Here is a 24,498-nt window from a genome sequence, read left to right as displayed (position 1 = left end):
GTGAAGCAACGTTACACCTTTGCGAAGGAGAAACATATGTGTTTTAATTGTTTGAGAACCGGACATGAAGTAAGCGCTTGTGGCTCGAAATCTTCTTGCAAGTATTGCAAGCGCCGCCATCATTCTATGCTGCATTCTGAAGGCCATTCTACACAGCATAATAGCGCAGAGCAGCACCAAGGCATCTCAGGCCAGGCTTCTGAGGAGTCACCAGCGGCATCAGCGATAGCAAAGTTGAATGTTACCAGACCTAGTAAGCCAAATGGCCAACGAAGAAGCACTCTACCTACTGCATTGGTACACGTCCGAAATTCTCAAGGAGCCTTGCTGACGTGCCGTATTTTATTGGATAGCGCCTCTGACTTGTCATTCATTTCGGTACGGTGCGTACATACGTTGGGGCTCGCACGTTCGCCATTTCGTGTTGCCACATCGGGCATCTCAGACGTCAAGGCAGGAATAACCAGAGGTTTCTGCTCTCTCGAGATGATGTCTCGTGTGTCGAGTCATTCCATCGATATTAAAGCTCACATTTTAGGAAAGATCACCTCACCATTGGCTCGTGAAAACATTGATGCTTCATCACTGTCGGTATTTAATGGATACCAAATGGCTGACCCTGACTTTAGAACTAACGCTACAATCGATATTTTGCTGGGCAATGATTGCATTTGGTTAGTTCTCACCGGAGAGAAGTTATGCGATGGTCAAGGGCAACCTATTGCAGTTAACACCATATTTGGATGGGTAATCAAATCGGTGTACACGTCAAGATTGCAAACATCATCTACGTCATTGCTGACTACGGTTAATATAGATGGACTACTGCTAAGATTTTGGGAACTAGAGGAAGTTCCATCACATACAACTGTAAACGAAGAGGATCAAAAGGTCTAAACGCACTTCCGGCGTACCCACAACCGCAACTCGAATGGAAGATACATAGTCGATTTGCCCTTCAAGGAACAAAACCCATAATTTGCGGATACATTTCAAGGAGCGAGATCGCGCTTTCTCGCAGTCGAGCGTCGTCTAATGAAGGACTCCAGCTTGAAGTTAAAATATACTCAGTTTATGAGAGAGTATATCCAGCTGGGTCACATGAAGGAAGTAGCTGCAGACGAAGACACAAACGTATGTAAGAAGTCATTCTATTTGCCACACCATCCAGTCATAGGTGCCAAGCTGCGGGTGGTGTTCGATGGATCATTTCAAGATCGGGATGGACGATCTCTTAACGACGCACTTCACATTGGCCCATGTATACAACGCAACCTCTTCAACGTTTGTCTGCGTTTTCGAATGCACAGATTCGTATTTTCTGCGGACATCGTTAAAATGTTCAGACAGATTTTAGTGGCCCCTGAACATCAGAATTTTCAACGAATCCTTTGGAGAGAAGACCCTAAGGAACCATTGAAGCATTACAAGTTGACCACAGTCACCTATGGCACGGCATGTGCACCGTTACTGGCAGTTAGAGTGCTGGAACAACTGGAAATTGATCACGAATACGAGTTTCCAAGGGCGGCTAGGATACTTTTGGATGATTTCTACGTCGATGACCCGTCACGGGCACAATTGGAGCTAAGCAAATGGGTCTCGAATAGTAAACGAATTGCCAGCAACGAGGGAAATGAAATCGATTTCTCAAAGATGGCAGCAAAGGTGCTTGGGCTGCATTGGCGTCCTGGAGAAGACGTCCTAACATATAAGGTTTTATTATCGGAACATATGACTTGTACGAAGCGACAAGTGCTGTCTGACACGGCACGCATCTTTGACCCACTCGGCATTTTGGCGCCAGTGGTGATCAAGTTTAAAATTCTGCTCCAAGAATTATGGATGCTTAAGGAACCTGAAGATACCACGATCTGTAGACAATCAACCCGATGACATCGAACTGCATGGATTTTCAGATGCTTCGTTAAAGGCTCACTCTGCTGTCATTTACAACCGTGTGACACACCTAGATGGAAGCATCGGAGTGGCACTCATTGCAGCTAAAACAAGAGTGTCACCATTAAAACAGAAGTCGTTGCCACGATTGGAGCTTTGCGGAGCTCTACTATTAGCTCGTTTATTCCAAGCAGTAAAGTCTGGTCTGCGCCACAAGGATATTAAGATACACGCATGGACCGATTCTACGATCGTTTTGTCATGGCTTTCGCATCAACCCTGTAAACTTAAAACATTTGTTACCAACCGAACGGCAGAAATACTAGAGACCATACCACGTAGCGCTTGGAGACATGTCAGCACTAAAGAGAATCCTGCGGATTGTGCATCACGAGGCATGCTAGCGAGTGACTTAATTAACTTTGATCTATGGTGGAAGGGACCATCTTGGCTGCACGACTGTACACTATACTCAGAGACAATGAATAGACCACCAACTTGCTGCTCAATTCTCAAGCCAGCAGCAGAACTTGAGTTCAAAACCAATATCTTGACAACCATTTCCACAATCCATATTGAGGATTCCCCATTTGAGGTACTACTCGGAAGAACATCATCTTGGATCAGACTGGTTCGAGTGGTCGCATATGTATTCCGCTTCGTTCATCGAATCAAATCAAGCAAGTCTAAATATTCAGGACCTCTAAAGTTCGATGAAATTACCAGAGCAAAGAAGTTTTGTCTACGACAGGCACAAAATCAATTCAATGACGATAGACAGCTGCTTTTGAGGAAACAATCTTTGCAATTTAATTTTAAGCAAACTATCTCCCTTCGTTGACGTAGATGGAATTATACGTGTGGGTGGACGTTTGGAAAGGTCGCAATTGCCTGCAGATGCCAAGCATCCAGTAGTTTTCCCGAAACAACATCGCCTTGTGGAATTGCTGCTGAAACATGAGCATAAAGTCAATCTTCATGCAGGAGTTTCTGCAATGTTTGTAATAATTCGCCAGAAATATTGGATCATTGGCGCACGAAATCTTATTCGACGTATCACACATGAGTGTTTAAACTGTTTTAGACAGCGCCATCACACAGCAAATCAGTTTATGGCCAATTTACCGGCTGTTCGAGTGCGACAAGCCTTTCCATTTGAGCATACTGGATGCGATTATGCTGGACCTATCTTGTTGAAGGTTCACAAGGGACGAAACCCCAGGAAGGAAAAGGGCTACATTTGCCTGTTTGTATGTATGGTTACTTCAGCTCTTCATCTGGAGCTGGCCACTGATCTCAGCACCGACACATTCTTGGCGGCATTAAAACGTTTTATGGCTCGTCGTGGGAAGTGCTTCCAAATGTATAGCGATAACGGGCGTAACTTTGTTGGCGCAAAACGTGCACTAGACGAAATGGTACAGCTTCTCGCTTCACGCGAGCACAATGATGTCGTTTCAAAAACCCTTGCGGATCAAGGCATCAAATGGAATTTTATTCCTCCATATTCACCACACTGGGGTGGTAAGTGGGAGTCGGCAGTACGCTCGGTTAAACTGCATTTGCGACGTGTAATAGGAACCAACGTCCTCACCTTTGAGCAGATGCACACACTGCTCTCGCAAATAGAATCTGTCGTTAATTCGCGACCATTGTGCACAGCATCGGATACTGAAATTGCCTACCTGTCACCGGCACATTTCTTAATTGGCAGAACATATACAGCAGTTCCTGAAGACAGCTATTTGCAGATTCCACCCAATCGATTGAGCTACTGGCAGCATGTTCAATCAATGCTTCAAGGATTTTGGAAGCGTTGGCATCAAGAATACTTGACATCGCTACAACAGCGCCCGAAATGGACCACCAAGTTACCAAACATTGCGATCGGTAATCTTGTACTGATCAAGGACTCTAACGCGCCTCCATCGGCATGGCTCTGGGGAGGGGCGGGATGTTGAGGAACCAATTGTCATTTAACTTACATTGCTATACGCAGCAAGGCAAAGACTCATGAATGATCTTGTACATCTCAGAATGCTTTTGTTTTTGTATTTTCTCTTAAGTTTTCTAGAATATACTGGCGCCAGTCTGGTATGCTCTGTCTCTGTCACTCTTTATAAACCTATATGACCTACGTAGTTATGTAAGAATTGAAAATTCAGTAATAAGCAAGCAAACGAACGATCAAGACGTGTTCTGGCAGTGGCAGAGACAGTTCAGTAACATTGAAGTAAAAATAAAGTTAAGTTCTTATGAGATATTAAACACAGTGGTTTATTGTTCATCACGCTGCTAAGTAGGTAAAAGCGACAAAAATTCGCCAACAGGCAAACAATCAGAAGACGCAGTAGGTAAAAAATATTTAAATCTTGAAATAGTTTTTATTGAAAAAAACCTTTTCACCAAAAGAAAGAGAGGGAAATAGTTGGGCTGTTGAGAACAACTCTTTGAAAAAAAACACCTTTTTTGCAGGGCAACGAAGTCTATATGTTTTTAATCCGATTTTGATGAATAATATCTCATTTGACGGAAAATTTAATTCACTATCTTTTATAGTTCAAGTGTAGTTATACTTTAGTGTGAGTTAGTGGCGTAAAGTGACACCAAGCAGAGAGACCAAAAAAATACATACAAAATTTAATTTTTCAATTGGCGCCAAATTGGACTCTGGGGCCAAAATTTGCGGTATGCAGTTTATCTTAGTTTTACTAGACCTAATATTTGTTCTTTGAGTCTGAATGTGTACGATCAATTTTACAAATTTTAAAAATGTGTCTTTTCGTTTTTTGCCGGGTCCGAATTTTGGGGCTTTTTATCAAAACCCACTTAAAAAAACCCCATTAGAGTTATGCCCACGAAATTTACAGAACATTATCTAAATAGAATAACCAATTGAACGTTATAAATTAACATATTAAAACTTTTCACTAAAATTAAGTAACAATCGAATGAAATCAGAATTTAAAGTCAAAATAAATGTACTCAAATTTTTTGCCGCCACTGTAAATACAATTCATGTTTTATTTCAAATCTTGCTTCAATTTGCTTGACCAAAACAAGTCTTGCTCAAATTCTTCGGCAATTTTCTCTGCCGAAACCCTTATTTATCCGGGGAATTGTCCATTGTCCTTGGCGGAGTATCGCAACGCGACAGTTGCTTCCTTAGCATTGCCCATAGGTTTTCGATCGGACTTAAATCTATCTGATAAGACTGAACCTGGTAGTACCACTGACATTAGAATTGATAGCTAGGGTTATCTGTGGTCACCATTGGTCGCAGATGTTTTGTTCCTTCTTTAGATATTAGGCAATCATCGCTTTTATGGTGCGGTTTGCACGCTCGTTAGGATTATGTTGCGGACAATAGGAAGACGTGTGCTGGAGATTATTTAACGGAAGAGAAAATTGTACTTCTGAGTCACTTGCATTGTGTTTTTCCTGATTCCAAGGTGGCCTTGGATGTACTCGATCTCGGTGTTCGAACGGGGGGACGAATAGCTTCAAAGGTGTGGACCAGTAATCATCGCGAGGAATGCATCGTGTCTGCAGTGCGAACAGTTTTATTTCGCCATCATAGAAAATGGAAATCTCTTTTCGAAAAAAATATTGTAACGATAGATCCCTAGATTGGTTTCTCGGAGGAGGCGCAGGACTTTCAATAGATTATGAGTAAGATGCTCCTCAAGAGTTTTCCCAATAATAATGGAATGGGCCAGTGAAAGCTGTGCACTCTCGACTTTTTAGCTCAATCGGTATTTGCCAATACCCACTTCTTAAGTCTAGGGCAGAGATGTACTTAGCTTTCCTTAACTTTTCCAGGATATGATACGTGGGTAATACCTCTGGCTCATGTGCAGGTATTTCTTGAAGACACTTCTCAAATTCGGAGAAGTGGCATATGGCAGACTCGCTTTCGTCGAGCGAAGATGAAATCAACTTAGTTGGTCCGCGTCACCACGCGTTTCTTACAAGTGTGTCCCGAGATACGAGAAGACGCAAAGCTGCTTCCTTGTTCCCCTCGAACGGTCTGGAAATTGACCGGCAACTTGGTTAACTCGGGATGATTTCCAAACCATTTCGTCGGGTAGAGCTTTACTCGGGTAGCAGATTTTCTTAGATTCTGTCTAGTTTCTGTAACTGAGAATAATGCGCCCGTTTCATCATTAATCGGAGGAGTACTAGGTAATCCTTGTAGGGCTTCTGCTGTCGGAAAAACTTCAGAAATTCCAATTTGAACTCAGACTATAATGTTAGGAAAGGCTCGGGCGCAATGATTTATTTTGGAGGCAAGGCTCTGTATGATTGTGGGTCAGATAATATGTATATTTTTTTTTAAATGAAAAAACGAAACAAATTATCCTTTCCCCAACGACGTCGTTTAAAATACACTTTGTTTAATAATTGTAAAATATCAGTTTGGTTAAACGTATCAAAAAATAATCTTGCCGGGTGACGAAGTCGATGAAGTTGGTTAGTGGAGAGGATCGTAGTTAACATATTCACTGGTGGTGCGTTGCGTAGTATCCTGTGTATGCTTTCGTAGTAGATTGTCCCTTGCTAGTGTTGAGATATCCTGGGAGATATAACATAATCCTCCTTAACTGTATAATGATCTATTAACTATTGACGAAAAGAAAATATTGTTGACTTTGCTCATTGACAGTTGAATTGTTCTAATCTCGTGGTGTCAATAAATCTTTGGGTGAATCCTTTATGTCAAAATATCCTTGTTGCCAAATTATTCGTTGCTCTTTTCTGAATTATCTTTAATTCCTGAATGTCAAAATATCCTTGTGGATTAATTTTCTTTTGGTTCTTGTTGAATTTTCCTTTGTTTACTTGATAAAAACCGGGCACTGACTACCGAGTGAGATTTGACTGTTGATTTTCACTCGACGAAAATGTCGAACACTACCTGTCTTTCTTCAATCCATGAGCCTTATTTTACATCTATTCTTTTTGGATCACGTTGCTGTTATTCCCTGAAGCGTTATTCTGCGTGTGCCAGCGTCATTCAACTTACAATCTCTGGCGACTCCCTCTGACTGAGTACAGTCGATTCATAGGCCCCCACTGATCTGATCTGAGTACGAGGTAAAAAAAATTGTAGTCAGAGCATAGAACTCGAAAAAGTTTATACAAAGCTTAGATGGAGGTACAGTGTTTTAAAGATGGATACAATTTCTGTTAGGTCCACAAGGTACATATACATGGATATACAGTGACTCAACTTTTTGATCACGCAACTATGCATAAGTTCTATGACAAAGAAAATTGAAAAAAAATGTCTTTCATCAAGTTTTTCTGATTAGGTCAGAAGAAATTGATATTTCATGTGTTATAAAGAAGATAATATTGGACATTTACTGTCATAATCATAAAATATTAGGTAAAGTCGGAAAAATGGCGTTTGATCAATTAGTTGAGGCCACTTCATCAATATTTAGGACTTTTTTTTTTGTTTTTTGGCAATTTTTGATCAATAAAACATCTGTTTAAGTCTTTTTGAATCATGCCTTGGGCTAGGAATGTAAAGAAAATTACCCTCCGGAGGTTTTTTTTCCCTCCTTTACTGAATTCAAGGTCAAAAATTGAAATATCCTGGACTGCATTCAATCCAACAATAACTTGTCTACCCTCCCATTCTTTATCAGCCTTCAGTTCCATAACGGAGGATTATCGACAGCTGAGTGTGACTTTAATTTGAATAGAAGGTGCTTTAAAATCTGCCTATCATTGAACCAACTGAATTTACATTTTTTTGGCTTCATATGATTAATTGTCTGCATTTTAATAAAAAATATCAAAGAAGCTAACTTCGGCTGTCTTTTTCTGTATCATCAATTTATCAACGCACAGACAAAACCTTCCAAATATCATTTCCATTTCTTTTTCTTCTTCTTCCCCATGCTGCATGCTGCGATTGGCACGAATACACATACAGTTTACGTAACGTTGCGTCTGTGTGTGTATGCGTGTGCTTAGCTGCTCTGTGGGTTTAAAGCAATGACGTAGTAGAGCCGATTTATATTGACTGTAACTTGTGTTATATTTATCCGATCTGATTGAAATTTCGGGATTTGATGTTTTATATCCAAAACTATTATACTAGTAAATTTCATGGAGATACTCCAATTTTTATGAAAATGTTCCCTCTAGATTTTCATACTTTATCTTACCCGGGTAATGAAAAGCACACAAAAAAATTTAATCCCGATAGCTCTTAAGATGGCTGAGTAATACGCATACGGACCGGCTATATCGACTCAGCTTCTCATGCTGATCAAGAATAAATATACTTTATGGGGTCGGAAACGTCTCTTTCTGTGCGTTACAAACATCTGACCAATTTTATAATACCCTCTGCAAGGGTATAAAAAAAAAACTGAACTTCTTTTATTGCTACCAAATTAAAGCTGAAATTTGTGTTTTTAAGTCAATAGAGTTTCTTTTAACTTAAAACTTCTATAATAGTCGGTTCAAAGCAAACATGTTTGGAAATTTCGACGGAAATTTGGGTTTACAGATTTTACAGAAGATCATCAAGCATTATTGTAACAATGTATCGACTACTTCCATTGGGCTACATACATCTCTGTGGAATTTATTAAATTTTGAGTCGAATGCTGGAAACTGTTTTCGTGACTGGTTTCCCTTAAGGGGTTATATATGTTGTGGTGCCCGAAAATGGGCAAAAATTGTTGGCAAAAGTTTCGATTTTTTTAAAAGCATGAAGAAATATTTGTATTAAAACCTTTTTACACGTTTTGCTTAGTGCAATATCTGATCTTCAAAAAAAAAAAAACAAAATTGATAATTATAAAAGTTACAACCATTTCCCGTGACCACGATGCCAGTCCAGCAGCTCAACCAAAAGCAAAAAACAAAATAAAGTTATTGGTATAGTGTATTGTTGTGTACTTGAACAATCAACATTTAAAAAAAAAATTTTTTTTGAAAACAGGAGCTATTTTTTAAAAAAATTCATTTTTTTTCGTTTTATAAAATGGATTAAAAAATTCATAACATTAAAATAAAAAATAATTTTAAAAAACGCTTCGGTCAAGTACACACCAACTCAAATACGAAAAAAAAAAAAATTTTAGAAATCGGTTGCAAACTTTTCTATTTATCGTGGTCACCGCAACGACACTTTTCGAAAAACATGATTCCGAGATAATCGCGTTGAAAGTTTTATTACCGCGCTACGCGCGTGTGAGGGAGTAATATTGGTTCTATTGATTGGATCGCTACAAAAATTTGGGATAACATTCTTCAGAAACTGTTTTTTAAGATAAAAGAACAAAAATTACCAAGCACAATATATATAATCCCTTAATGCATGCTGCGCAGGTTGGTAGACCTTGATTTATATTTACGCATGCATTAGATGACATCTTTTAAATGGTTTTCGATACTGGATTTGTTGCCGACTGATAAGGTTATTGAATGTGCTTTTGCTGTGCAACAAAAACTATTTTCCTATTGGATACCTGTATTTTTTTATGAAAAATGACTCGTATATATATATTAAAGCCGTAGTCGTATTTTTGCTAATAACAGTAGGTGATCTCTAATATCAGGTACATATGGCTCAAAAGGTTCTTAGAAAACTTACAGTTCGGTTTAACTGTTACCTTGATCGCTGTACTTTCGCTGTTTTATAGTTTTAGCTGTTTCAATTTTTTTTTGCAAATATTTTATTGAATCTTTCGTTCTTGGAGCACATGTGTAATGCCAACCCAAAGTCGAGATTAAAAAATTTAGATGGGGTTAATGTTTAATCGGCGGGCATTTACCTGAAGTTTTCAGTGCTGCAGTGAGCTAGATGGCACATACCTTAAGATTGAGCGATATGGCATGTGTCTCGCACCACTTACTATTTCTGAGAAAGTATCCATTTGAACAAAACTATATTACTGAAATGAAAGACAATTACAATAGTGGCGATGCGAATGAAAAAATTTGTGTCCATATTGATGATGGTGAACATTTTTTGTACCCTTGAAAAAATGGTATATTAATTTTGGTCAGAGATGTGTAACGCATTCTATGGAAGCATCTCCAACCATATAAAGTATATATATTCTTGATCAGCACAACGAGACAAGGCAAGCAAATGTCCGTCCGTTTTTGACAGTTTGTTAATGCAATTTACTATTTATTGATATTAGATCAATCGAATAATTAAAAAACAAGTCTGCACGAGGCGGTGGTTGAATTACGACAATTCATTTTTTTTGTCTATTTTTTTTCTACGGTCAGAAAATTTATTTTTAGTTTTTACTTTAAACCGTACCGTTTAATTTAATTCATTCCTTACTTCATTGTGTGGTGACTCCCACACTATGTTAGAGGAGTTAACCTCATTATATTAAAAAAAAAAAAAAAATGGTAGCTCTCGTATTCTTGGATTCAAATGTCTTTACCGATAAATAGATGAAAAGGGTTACAAATCTGTATTCGAAGTAGACATTTACATGGCTCCATTCACTCAACAAGCAAAATTGAGTAAATTCGAATGGAATAGAATTGAGTGAGTGAGAAGCACACAATGTATGAATGTGTATACAGTAGTAGTATATTTTGACACTCATGCACTCATCCAATCCGTTTGCATCTTCCAAGTTAATCGAACAAGGTCTAAACCTGGCGTAGACTCCTAGAACAAGAGCTGAGTCCCACTCTTTACTGCTAAGTACGTATGAATTCGCCCATTGCAAAGAAGGGAAGTATTATTATTATATTAGTCTAAGCAGTATGTACATACTTCGCTCAGAATGTTGACCTAAACATCATTTCGGTCAGTCGCCGGATTAAAACGAGAAGCGTCACAATGCGTGTGCATGAGTGTAAAATATACTACTTTTCTGTACACATTCATACATTGTGTGCTTCTCACTCACTCAATTCTATTCCATTCAAATGTACTCAATTTGCCCAACATCTAACTAAACTTTGGATTTCTTTATAGTTTCCTAAGGTTTTGAATCCATTTTCTGCTTAGAGCAATGTGTGCCTCTATCCACTAACATGAAACCAAGCTTTAATTAAGGGTATACTAATACATACAAAACGTAAGAATAATTATGAAATAAATTGCACTTACGATTCAAAAATTTGCTAAGTTAATTTTTGATAGTTTCGTATACCTCCAAATGTCTATACTAAATTTGATAAAAATCCGATGACTATATCATAGCTCCCATAGGAGCAATACTTTGAAAACAGTAACTTTTAACAATAACTTGGTTACTTTTGAAACAATTGTCATAGAATTGTCATTTCATAGTTTTACATAGCCAATAAAGACTGTGCCTAATTTTATTCAGATCAGGCTACTATATCATATATGTAGCTCCCATAGGAACGAGCGGTCGAAAACAGTGACTTTTAAAACGTTACATATGTCGCGATTTTCATAATGACTCTGCTGCATTTGATGAAAATCGGAGAACTAATGATATAAGGTGCGCGCAATAAGTAAGTGGGACAAAGACTTATCACATTATTTTGTCCAAAATATGCAGTTTTTCAATTTTTCTTTTCCTTCTATATTTTAGTTGTATTGTTCTTCAGCGATGACCAAAAATTTGTAAAAAAGTTTCACAGGGTTATCCAAATACATTAATTTTTTTTTTTTTGAGTTTGAGTTTTGCGAACGAAATAAGTAAATGGGACAGATTGCTTTGCTGTCATTTGTGGTTAGATACGCACATGAAATTAGTACTTTGAATAACAAATTTTTTTTAGTCTTTTAAAATTAACAAAAAAAAAGTGATTTTCAGGTTTTATTATATTTGTTGCTATTCGTAACTCTTTTTTTAATGAAAAAACGCCAAGTTTCGCACTCTTATCCGATGAAGAGCGTGGAAGATTTGTGGCACTGTGTGATGTGGAGATCTCAATTAGCAAAATTGCAGAACATGTTGCCGAAAATAAAAACATAGTGAAAAATGACGTAAAGACCGGTAAAATTATGAAAGAAATCCCCGTTCTGATAGCCCAATATTGAGTGACAACTGAATATGAAATCTAGCGATCAAATATGTAAAATATCAGCGCATCCCAAATAGGAAGTAATTTTTCTCTATCGATATCCACGAGATGCCTGCATAAATCCTGCAGTGATCATATAATGCTTTATATAGAAAAAAACTTATGAAACCGGGGCTACTGCCTGGGCATAAAGCTGTTCGTTCACAGTTTGCCAACAAATACAAAGTTTGTACTCTCAGTTTGAACTGTGTCGAAAAATATTGGTTTTAGTAACCAAAAATGTTGAATTTAGATAAACCCCAGGGGTAGCGCTATTAAATTCGCGATTTGCGCGCCCCAAGTCAATTGCATTTGTCCAGAAATTTGTATATGATTATATGGACGGAGTTCACGTTTATTGAAAGGACTCTAAAGTGTTTTATAACGCATAAAATAAATGCACAAAACTATGTTGAGTTGTCCGAGATCGTTTTTGAGCAATTTGGACAGGGCATACATTTTCTAGCGTGATAATGCACCCAATCATAAATCAAAACTCACAGAAGCTTAGTTAAAAGTGTCTCAAATTCTTATTTTAGACTGGTCAACAAGCAGACTAGACTCAAATCCGATAAAAATATATTTAGGCATCTTGATTTAAAAACTTTATACCCACGGAAAGCAATTTGCAAATATAAAGGGCTTATAAGAAGCCATTTTTCAAGAATCGGACAAATTGAACATCCAAATGCTCCAAAACACGCTTAATTAAATGGCAGCTCGTATACTGCAATTCGTAAGAAACAGAGGAGAGGGCTAATCAATCGTTTAAAGTTGTATCAGTTGGTTTTTATTTTTCATTTTAAAATTAGGACACAAATTAACAATTTGTCCCAGTTACTTATTTCGTTTGAAAATATTTTGTTTGATTTTTTTCTAATTTTGCCTGAAGCTTTTTTCCATTTTAATGTGCTGAAATATATTTATAAATTTAACAAGTTTAAAGATAAATTTATTTTATTTTAATATCCTTATCGGTCTAGTTGGTATAGATAGTAAAGTAGTGTCTCACTTACTTATTTCGCGCATCTTATTTGTCATATAAACACTCGATAAAAAGCAAGCTACACCGCTGTTCTTTCAGGAACATAAGACTTTTTATACAAAGCCTTTTTCTCGTTGACGGCAAGATTAACAATAAATTTCAAAGAAGCTATCTTCGGCTGTGTCGATGTTTATATACCTTTTTGGCCATAATATTTTTACATGTTTCAAACTCTGTGTCTTAATGCTGATGCACATACATCGGCATGCACACGTATGGGTGTGTGCTCTGCTGATTTCGAGCAATGAAGTGGTAGGCTACTGGCAGCGCTGTGGGTAGCGTTTGAGCAAAGACGCAATATATTGACTATAACTTGTGTTCTACTTATCCGTCCTTATTTTATAATATTATGTTTTATATTAAATACTATTACTGTTAAATTACACAGTGATACTCCAACTAAACCACCCATTTTTCGTATAGCATTTAATGATATATTATTTTAATTGTCATTTACATAAGTAATAAATATCTGAATTCCCAAGTTCTACGCAATAGCTTTTAGAATGGAGGCTATATCGACTTAGTTTTTCCAGCTGATCAGGAACATATATCATTGGTCCGAAACATCTCTTTCTTTGCGTTACAGACATCTGACCAATTTTATAATACCTTCTGCATTGGGCTCCATTCCTTGAATGGCTACGATAATTTGTATCGCTTCGAATAGGCGATATTTTTGAAGTTTCGGTTGTCAAGGAATTAAGGTGCCATTAGCACTCGATGGGCCAAGGACCGTGACTATGTCTTAGTTTTGAAGGCAATAATCCAATGTATAAAAATAAATCGCTTAAGGGCCTTCTGAAGACGTTTATAACATGATTACATAATTGTTAATCGATTATAATTATTTTCACAGAAGCGAGAATGAGGTAGTGGTAATCAATGAGATAGCAGAACATCATAGCGTGTCTGACGGTGCGAGCGATCCGCATTGAACTAACTTATTCCCTTCTAAAAAAGATGTTTACTTTTATAAAAAGTTTTCAAAAGAATAGTATCGGACAGCTGCATAAACTTTTGAGAAATTAGAAGGCTGATGGCTGAGGAGATCCACCTAGTCTCAACAGATAAACTCAAAAACAAGTATCAAAAAAAGTTGTCGTCTAAACGACTGAAATAACTTTACGTATTACAAGAGTTAGAATTAAGCTGAAACAATGATAGATTATTTGTCACTTCTCCTAAGGCCAGCAAACCGATTTTAACCTATCAGCTGATCCATTCCAGGTAGCCATTCTTACGCTTCAGTTCGCTTTTAAGTTATGGTATAGAAAATCGTAAAGCAACTAAAATGTTATAGCAGATTTGGTCAACCACACCAGAACTATAGTGCTTTACCACTACATTTGCAATTTAACAAAACATTTGCTACTGTTCTGAAAACAAATGAAGTAAGTCGTCTCGCCTACTTAGGTATACCATACACCAGTAAAACAAATATCAAATTTGGTATTCATAATAGTATTAAATTTAAGTGTGCCAAATTTGATTGCACAAGGTAGAAAATTACGGGAGGTAATTGAGTTTTTTCAAATTCCGGGGCGGAAAAGGGGCTTTTTACACATACAAAATGTGCGCATTTACTAAGCAAATATAAATAGCAATTTTGGTGTCTCTTGTTAGTATAGTGTTTGAGAAAATCGGTTTTAGGGGGCGGGGGCGGTAAGGGGCATGGCAAAAATTTGAAGCAAACTCGATAACTGTACATACTACACAAAACTACATAACAAATTTGGTGGCTCTAGCTCTTATAGTCTCCGAGATCTGGGTGTTCATAGGGACGGACGGACATGGCTATATCGTCTCAGCTGTTGATGATGAATATGCCTGTTACATACATTTTGGCGACTTTAATATACCATTTCACCCTATGGGTGTATGGTATAAAAAGTTGTTGATTGGAACTTTAATACCCAAAATTCATTTTTAATTGCCCGCAAATTGAAAAACCTTGTGCGACCTTGGAATAAATACACAGATAACCGTCATTTAAATTCTTAAGATTACGAAAAAAATGTTTTCCCAATAAATAAACGCGATAAAAATTTGAAGAAATACAGACGCAAAAAATTTAAAATTTTAGCATTTAACGACAATTTTCTTACATTCGCCACGACGGTTCTTCAGGAAACTCTATAACCAGAGTATCTTTATCTTGTGACTCGTTTACTTTGTGATAATACAATTTTTGATTCTCGTTTTGCTTGGTCTCAGAACCATCAGTTTTTCCACATTGACTGGGGTATCTCTGGTTAAAAAAAAAAGAAAATTAAATAGGGCAAGTATTATTGTCGAATATTTACCCCATAAAAAAATCCTTTGTTGTCCTTTGTCCAAGATATTTCAGAAAATTTGACGTTGTCTAGCACTTCTTCGAAATCGTCACCGGTTTTGGTTTTTCTAATCCGGATTTTAATCCAATCAGATCCGTTTTCACTAAGTCCATATGCCATGTATTCACCGTCATCAGAAAAGGATTTTTGGGATAATGCGATTGTGCCATCAATTGACAGTTCGTTTGGATCGAGAAACACTCTACTTTCGCCACGCAAAGTTTTTTGCTGATACATAACGCTTTGGTTTTGTAGGCCAGTATTCATAAAGTAGTAGTAATAATTTCCGTATTTCATAGGACATCCATACTTTGGATAGTTCCACAACTTTGTCAGCTTCCTATTTACTTTCTTCCATTCGTCACAATTTTCGATAAATGGTCTGCTTATGTTATTTTGCGCATTAATATATTGTTGAGTTTCAACCGAGTCCGGATTCTCAAGCCAACGATACATGTCCTTAACTTTAGTACCATGAAAATCATCTTCAATAGTCATGTCTTTACGAGTAGAAGGATATGTAAGCCCGGGATTTGACATGATTGATATTCCTAAAAGCACATTAAAATTGTAGATTGTGATAGTACTGTAACATTATATTGGAGTATAGCAAAAGTACAAGGTTAAAATAAGTCCTACTAAAATGTAATAACAACTGGCCCATGCGAAACCAATACATAGCCTGTTTTGCGCGAGCCCAAGAATATAGCTGTCGACCTCCCGTCCAACCAACCATAGGGCGCAGCCGTATATCGACGGCACAATCGCGTGGACAAATAAAAATAAAACGGAGAAACAATTAAAAAATGATTAACTACAGCTAATTACGAGCTAAGTGTGAGAAAATAAAGGTTTTTACAAACGTTTAACTTATATTAAAGCAGAGTATGATTAACAGAGTCGAAGGCCTTGCTGAAGTCAGTAAAAATTACGTCAGTTTGCACAGCAGTCTTGAATCCTTTGATCGAGTGAGACGTTAATTCTAATAGGTTAGAAGTTGTCAATCTACGTTGAGTTACAAAAATGCTGAAAATGAGATGTTATTATTTTCTGAAATGCTTTGGGTATGGCAGACAATTTGGAAGTACCCCTATATAATTGGAGGCTTCGGACTTTTTCCCCTTAAATATTGGCTTACATAGAGCATCTGCACAAAACCTCAATACGCAATCGGGTATTCCATCAGGGCCAGCACCACATACTGGTTTAACGAAACTAAGCACGAACCGAACTTTCATCAAACACAGGGTTTAAAATACAATTAGACGATTTCAAGTGATAAGGATAAGGTGGATTCGCTTGATATATCGTAGATCCTATAAGTTGTTCTTAAAAACTAAGCAAACATATCGGCCTCACCAGTTTCAGCTTTGTTGTTTTGAAAAGACAAGTAAAACGGGTGCACTGATATCTTACGTTTTACATTGACAATGTTAAAAAATTGCTTAGGATCGCGAGAAAACCTATGTTTACATCGCTGAAGATAATCTTTATAGCATTGTGAATCCAGCACCAGAAAATTTGATCGAGAAACTACAAAAAAGGAAAAATGCGATGCTTTACAGGATTTTTTAAATTAAGGTCCATCAGACGATCCTTGGCTCACACGTGGGACACTAACATAGAAGAACGACTCAAGAGTTTTATAGAAGACAGAAATGGCAGAGTCCATATCCGTGCAAGTATACAGATATGAACAATCGTTAATTAACAAAAGTTTTTTTAAGTTTAGTTAATTTTGTCTTGCGAAAACATCGGGTTGGAGAATTGTAGTTAGTATAACGAGACATAACCCCAAAGGGTAGGTCAATGGTTACATCCAGAGTTGGACGAAAGTTGTCTTCAGGGATAACTAAGGGATCGGTCCTGGAAACATCGCAGTAGGAAGACTATCACGACTATTCCGGACAGGGTTTATTTGACTTAGAGACAACTCAAGCAGACCATCGATGAAACAATGTGACTTGTAAATTAAAATCTCCCAGAACAACGAGCAAGTCTTTGTCAGAGAGATATGAGGAAATAAGTTAAATGGCTACCAAAAAGGTGAACGTATACAGCCAAGTCGTACTGTGGTGGAATATAAAGGCAGAAAAAGAATTTAAAGAAATTTTAACACAAACAATTTTAATCTCCTGATTGGAAGACTCGACAATTTCAGACGAGAACGCCGAGTCAACAGCGATCAAAACACCGCCACCATTACGGGTATTCCGATCAATTGAAAGATCTGGGGAGAGACTTTTTTTGAAGGACGAAGTATATAAAAGAGTATATATATAAATCGAGTATATAAAAGACGGAACTTTTCCGAAGCAATGTTAGGGGCTCGAACTTTGCTCTGCATGTAGGCTATGACTTCTTCAGCAGTGGTATTGGGATCAAGCCTTAAAATAAAAATTTGCGTTTTGGGTGGAACTACAAGAAGGGAACTAGAAGTGCCAGGCACAGCGGTAGCAGCAACAGCAGATGCAGCAGCAGCTGAACACTTTACTAGCTCCACTTGTAACTACTATATTGGCAATATTCCTGAGAACGGATGTTTGCCCGGACGGTTCCAAAAATACAACAGATATCGTGTTAGTTTCCACTTACTGTCTCCAGCCAAGCCGGACTCCTAAACGGTATCAGCTGCTGTTTTTTATTTGGTGACATAGGGTCATTTTGCGGAAGCCGGAGCTGGTAGAGATCGAGGTGCCGACGGACTAAGGGACGCGCTTTAAAACCTGTCGCTCTTTGGCGTCGGAGATTCAAACAAAAGTTTAGAACTTCTAAATTGAACCTCCATCGCCAAAAGTTCCTCTTGGATCTTATAAACGCCAGCTGACAGGGTTTTAAATGCATCCCCAGTCCGCTTCATAAAACTTCGCATATCGAGCTCCAAGCCACGACAGGAATCACAGCCCCATTTAACGCCGCGACCCTGTGAAATACTATCCCGCACCTTGACAGTATAACCAGCACATTTAAAGTAAGGACCGTCATATCAACGCTCTCGAGGAAGACGGACGTGTTTTTTTTAAGCTCCCGCGTTTTAACTGATTTTATAATTTTTTTTATTTTGTTTTATCGGCATCGCGATCGAAAATTATAATTATAATATTAAATCTAACTTGCACCATATCACTCGTTTGCGTTTTTGTGTGTTTGTGTTAATAATTTTTAACAACCTTAATTCTGTTAAAACCTTTGTTGGTTTTTTCTTTTCTTTCTCTCTTTCCCACCTTTTTTTCTTTCTTGTAAATCACAAGCAACGCTCATTTGTTGTTGTCTTGAAATTTCTGTGAGTTCTTGTTGCAGTGTTTTTGTTTTTGTGATTTCTAGCTCCCGCGCTCGCGCTCTTTAATTTTTTTTTTTCTCTCGTTTTCGTTTCACTTGTCGCCGTTATTTGCGCTGATACTGCAGTCTGTTGTGTGTCTGTAATTTAGACTCTATAGTGCTCTCTTTATCTTTTAACCCTTGTGCACCCTCAATATCTCGCTTTCTTATTATTTCTGCACCTCAGAGTGAGTTATATACTTTAATACCAATTTGTTTGGTTACTAATTCATCTAATTAACTCATAATGCCTGTCTGTTCGGTTAAAAATTGTTTGCAGCCCGCCCCACCCCTGAATAGTTTTATTTACTGTTGGTTGTGTAAGACTACAGTACATGTTAAGTGCGCCGGCTTTACATGCAGGGTAAAGGATCTTTTAGATTAAAAAAAAAGGGTCTCAAATGGGGATGTGAGTCTTGCCGTATTGTGGAAGATGAAATGGAACTTTTCATGCGGCAAACAAAGGATAACCTGATGAGTCTGTCCGCCAGTTTTCTTAAACTCTCGCAAGAGTTTAAAGCTGTCGAGTCTCAGTTTAGTAGTTTAAAGCTACTGACTGAGTCTCGAAAGCGTAAGAAGGCAGGAGAACAGACTTCTGATTTGTCCTTGTGTTTGCCGGTCTCCACATCTATATCGGTTCCGACCCCTTCTAAACCAATGCAAACTCCAATTCCGCAGACGATGTCTGTAGTGTCAGGTTTTGTCTGGGCAAGAATCTACACCCATGGATTTTGCCGATAGGGATTCTAGTGATAGTAGTGCCGGAATGCCACTTGTTGCAACTGATGCTACAATTAATGCGGTAGCTGATGCAATAGCTGCAATGCCGAAACCATTGGTGGGAGTGCCACCTAAAAAACACATTTTTGTTTCGAGACTTCTCCCTGATGCTACATCGGATGATGTCATGGCCCACATTCGGGCTAAACTGAATGTCTCCAATATATCATTAGAAAAGTTCAAATTTTCATATTCTAGAGAAATTTCATCTTTTAAAATCAGTGTTCCAATTGAGTTCTTTGACTGTATCTGCAGTTCTAGCTTCTGGCCGAAAAGCTTAATTGTGAAGGAGTTTACATCCAGAAAAAAGAAGACACGGGGCCAAACAAGGATTCCTTCACCATATATTCCTCTTTCTTCCTCATCTATTCCCACTCCTTCCTTATCTATTCCTTCTTCTACTCTATCAAAAAACTAACAACTTCCTTCTCTGTCGGAAGATCAGAATGTCAGAGGCCTTAATACTAAACTTACTAAACTCTTTGTAGATAGTCTGTCTTTTGATTTTGACCTAATTGTCTTTACTGAGACTTGGTTAAACCTGACGTTTTTGACGCCACAGTTCTACCCTCTAATTTCAATATTTTTAGACGTGATCGTACTGATCGTAGGGGTGGTGGAGTTCTTATTGCTGTAGATTCCGCCCTATCATCGGGTCTTATAACAATACCTGTCTCAAGTACTATCGAATTTATATGCGTTAAGGTATCTTTTACTCGTTTTTCCATTTTTGTTACCTGTTCTTACATTTCGCCCCAATCGGAATGGCCAACCTATTTACTACACTTAGATTCTATTAAATTTATAGTTGAACTACTTTCTGACAGAGACTTATTAATTGTCCTAGGGGACTTTAACCTGCCCACTATGACTTGGTCAACAGTTAATGGTAGCAAAACGTTGCTGCCCTCTGGGTGTCATGATTTTATTGATGGTCTGCTTGAGCTTTCGTTGGCCCAGCTGAATTCGATTTCTAATACGTCTGGCAGATTTCTGGATCTGATTTTTACTTCTGATCCTAGCTTTTATTTGGCTTTCCGGATGCTCTGCTTGCTTGGATTTCACAATATCTAAGCAATAGGAGGCAGAGGGTTCTTTTTAGGTCCTCTCTTTCTAAGATCATTTGTGTTGAATCGGGAGTCCCACAGGGCAGTCACCTTGGCCCATTATTATTTACCATTTTTATTAATGATCTCCCCACCGTTCTTTTAAATTCCAGAGTTCTTATGTATGCCGATGATGTAAAGATCGCTAATCGCATCGTAGACTCTCTCTCATTTCATATCTTGCAAGCTGACCTGAATGCTTTTCAGGGGTGGTGTAGGACTAACTTGTTATCTCTAAACTGTTCTAAGTGCAAAGTTATGTCTTTTTATAGAGGTTCTCCCCAATTAACGAGTCACTTTTTAAATAATTTCCCGTTAGAAAAAATTTATAATACTTCCTTGGTTGTAAAAGATTTGGGGATCTTAATCGACCACAAACTTAGTTTTAATCAGCATATATCGACTACTGTTAGTAGGGCTAAGAGTGTTCTTGGCTTTATAAAGCGCTGGTCGAAGGAGTTCAAGGATCCATATATTACCAAAATACTTTTTACTTCTTTAGCCCGCCCCATATTAGAATATGGATCTTGTGTTTGGTCTCCTCAATATGAGTTTTATCAAAACAAATTAGAATCTGTACAAAAACAGTTTTTACTCTTTGCCCTTCGTGATTTGCGCTGGGATCCAACTGTACAACTTCCATCTTATTCTAGTCGACTTCAGTTAATTAACCTTCCTTCTTTAACTAATCGTAGAACAATGCTTGGTGTAACTTTTGAATGGTGAGATTGACTCTTCCGAGCTGTTGAGCCAAATTAACATTTCTGTTCCATCTAGAAGGACCCGCAATTTCACACCGCTTATCCTTCCCACTTGCACAACTAACTATTCTCTGCATGAACCTTTTCGTATTCTATGTAGAGACTACAACAGACTTTGGCACGTTATCGGTTCCGAAACATCGCTTCCGGGTATAAAAACTGCGATCTTGTCATTCCTCGCTCGTAATTAGTTGTAATCATCTTTATTTAAACCTATCCTGTTTTCTTTTTATATGTAACCTATTATCTCATTACATTTAATATTTTCTATTTCTTTAGTTTAATTTATGTTTATATATGTAATAAGCCTATGCCCTTAGGTCGGAGTGGGTAGAGGTTGTAACATTAACTTTACTTAGGGTCATTCGTAACAGGCCCGGGCCTGGTGTCATATGGGCCACTTGTTCGTACTGAGCGTTGTACGACTACGTCTATATAATTGAAAAGGTAAGTAATAAGAAAGTAAATTTAACTTTAAACTTCTCGATCAATATAGCGTTGATAAAAATGGTTGAAGTAATTTAATTTTATGTGAATTAATATTATAAGTTAACTACACGATAGAACAAACAAAACGTAGTTGAACGAAAAAAAAAAAAAAAACGAACGACTTCGGTGAGTGACAATATAATTTTTATATCCTTGCAGAAGGTATTATAAAATTGGTCAGATGTTTGTAACGCACAGAAGGAGACGTTTCCGATCCCATAAAGTATATATATTCTTGATCAGCATGAGAAGCTGAGTTGATATATCCATGTCCGTCTGTCCGTCCGTCAGTGCGTATGCGTTTTACTCAGCCATCTTAAAAGCTATTGGGATGAAACTTTGATTTGAGCTACTTATAACCCAGAAAAAATAAAGAATGAAAATTGTCAGGATCGGACCAATATATCATATACCTTTAGAAGAAGCATTTTCATAAAAATTGGAGTATCCCCATGAAATACTAATATGATAGTATTGGATATAAAACCTCAGATCCCAAATGAATCTGATCGGATAAAAAGAACACAAGTAAGTTACTGTCGATATAAATCGGTTCAAGCGCTGCCGGCAGCGCTGCTTGCTGCCTACTACGTCATCATCATAGGGCACATGCATACACACACAGACGCAACGCTACTTGAACTGTATGTGTATGCGTGCCGTGCTTTGCTTAGGGAAGATGGAAGAAGAAGAAAAATATTTTTGTAGTAAAAAATGTTTTGTTTGTTAGCTCTTTTGATTTTTTTTTTTACGATGTTTTCTTTAGTACATGATTAAAATTATGATATTTATACAACGACTTGACGTATTATAAACTGTGAGAACTAACTTTCGAAACTTCGTGCGTCTGCCTTATTGTCTTCGAATACTCATTATGGCACCACATATTAAAACATAATCAATATAAAATATTGTTAACTTAACTATAAAATTAATAATAGTTTAGGTTGAATTATATCAAATTAAAATGTAAATCATAGCCCGCAAAAACCAATTGAGTATTTTGCGACGTCTTCAAATAATTCTCTTTACTGAGTATATGAAAAAAATACTCGAGAGCAGCGTATTGATAATCTATTCGTTTATCTCACTCGCTCTCGGACAACAATCCTTTTGTCGTTTCTTTTTTGTCTCAGTTAGACCGCAAGTATTTACTTGGGTGAAATGAAGCAAAATGTCTTTCAGCGTGTAGTGCTTATTAAATTGCAACCCAATAACATATCGTTGCATTCTACTGCCTAGTTAAATGAGTGTTGCATTTGCTAAATATTTTAATTGCGTTTGTGAATTGAGTGCGTACGGTCAATGCAAAATGCGAGCTAAATAAAAAAGTGCAAAAATTCTTTAAATTTAATCCGGGAGAATATAAATCGATATGTATTGTTTGCGGATCGAAATTGGCTGGAGTTAATATCACAAATTTATAACGACATTTGACAACGAATCATACCGAAATATACAATGAGTGGAACAAGGACACCAAAGGGAAACAAATTAAAAAAAAAAATAAAAATATCATATCACACAAGTAAAGAAGGAATTATTTCTTTCTTAGTTGAAATTGTCACCACAGAAGGGAGACCAGTTACGTTTCTGGATAGTAGTGAAGGGTTCAGAGAAATAATGGAACCGATCTATAGCTCGCTTGGCATCAACCCCGTAACTTCGTGAAATATAATGAATTTTGTGTCTGCCAAAGAGCGAGCTATTAAAGATAACATAAGAGCTTAAAAAAAAAAGAATAATCGGAAAAAAATGAAATATTTTTTTTATTTATTACATTAAGAAAAATAAACAAAACAAACGCAAAATAAAAATGAAGTTAATGAAGTTTTTGAATTAACTTATTCAGTCATTCACTCACTCACTGAGGCTGCAAACACAGTGCACGCTGTGACGAAGACGAAGATGAAGACGAAGCTGAAAAGAAATTGCTTGCGTTGCGAGTAAGCGAGTAGGTTGCACAGTGCAATACGAATTGGTTGCGATTTTGTTATGTTAGTCGCAATGGATTCCGCATCAGATGATGACCTGCTGATTGAGCAAAGCTTATATTTTAAATTAAAACGTATGATAGTTAATAAAAAAGTACACCCTATAAATGATGCACTAGTACGTTTCTATACAAAAAATGAACCAAGTGCCCAATTGAATTTGTTCTGATATTGGCCCGCCAAAACAAGAAGGAGAATCATAAATAGCTGTGGATAGTGAAAAATTAAGCCGCCCTTTGGAAAATTGGATCTTAATTATTTATATTTATAATTATACCATACCACTATTTATATTTTGTAGAGAAATATATATTTTTAAATAAGAATTTAAAAGTTAATTTGAAAGTTTAATGAGAAAACAAAGCAAAACTATACATAAATTATCGACGTAAATAATACAAAAGTTTTCTTACCACTAATAGAATAAGTAGTTATATAATATAACGTTAGTTGGCTATGCTCTAAAGAGGAATTACATTTTTGTCAATTTTAATTCAATTTCAAATGTAAACAATAGGGTTGTCAACTCAACGACTATATTGCGCGGAATTGATATTTTCAAATTTTTGAGTTCGTAATATAATAATAATTCGTTTACCAATTTCGAAAATTATTTTGTTATTTTGGAACATGCTTTATAGATTTCCATTCGCGAATTTCCAAAAACGAAAGAAAACGTTAAATCCAAAACAGATTTAATTATTTTTGCATTGCACTTCTCTATTGTCT

The 24,498-nt window shown here is 37.1% G+C and overlaps 1 protein-coding gene across 3 annotated transcripts in view; it reads right to left on the bottom strand.

Annotated features, from left to right (window-relative positions):
* The window catches only part of LOC6653298 (prolyl endopeptidase), a 140,890-nt gene that overhangs the window by 84,019 nt on the left and 32,373 nt on the right, over nucleotides 1-24,498 (bottom strand). For 2 of the 3 annotated variants that reach the window (XM_023181496.2, XM_002075638.4), the window contains exons 2-3: nucleotides 15,292-15,872; nucleotides 15,094-15,236 (exon numbers count right to left, since the gene is read on the bottom strand). In XM_023181496.2, coding sequence (XP_023037264.1) covers nucleotides 15,094-15,236; nucleotides 15,292-15,872 — 724 coding nt within the window. Of the gene's footprint in view, nucleotides 1-15,093; nucleotides 15,237-15,291; nucleotides 15,873-24,498 lie in introns of those variants that run through there. The other variant, XM_023181497.2, reaches the window with a different exon arrangement.

This window comes from Drosophila willistoni, unplaced genomic scaffold (genome assembly GCF_018902025.1).
Source record: "Drosophila willistoni isolate 14030-0811.24 unplaced genomic scaffold, UCI_dwil_1.1 Seg531, whole genome shotgun sequence".
NCBI classification, from domain to species: Eukaryota; Metazoa; Arthropoda; class Insecta; order Diptera; family Drosophilidae; genus Drosophila; species Drosophila willistoni.
Note: the sequence above shows the minus strand (reverse complement) of the source record. Positions and strands in the feature narration are given on the sequence as shown.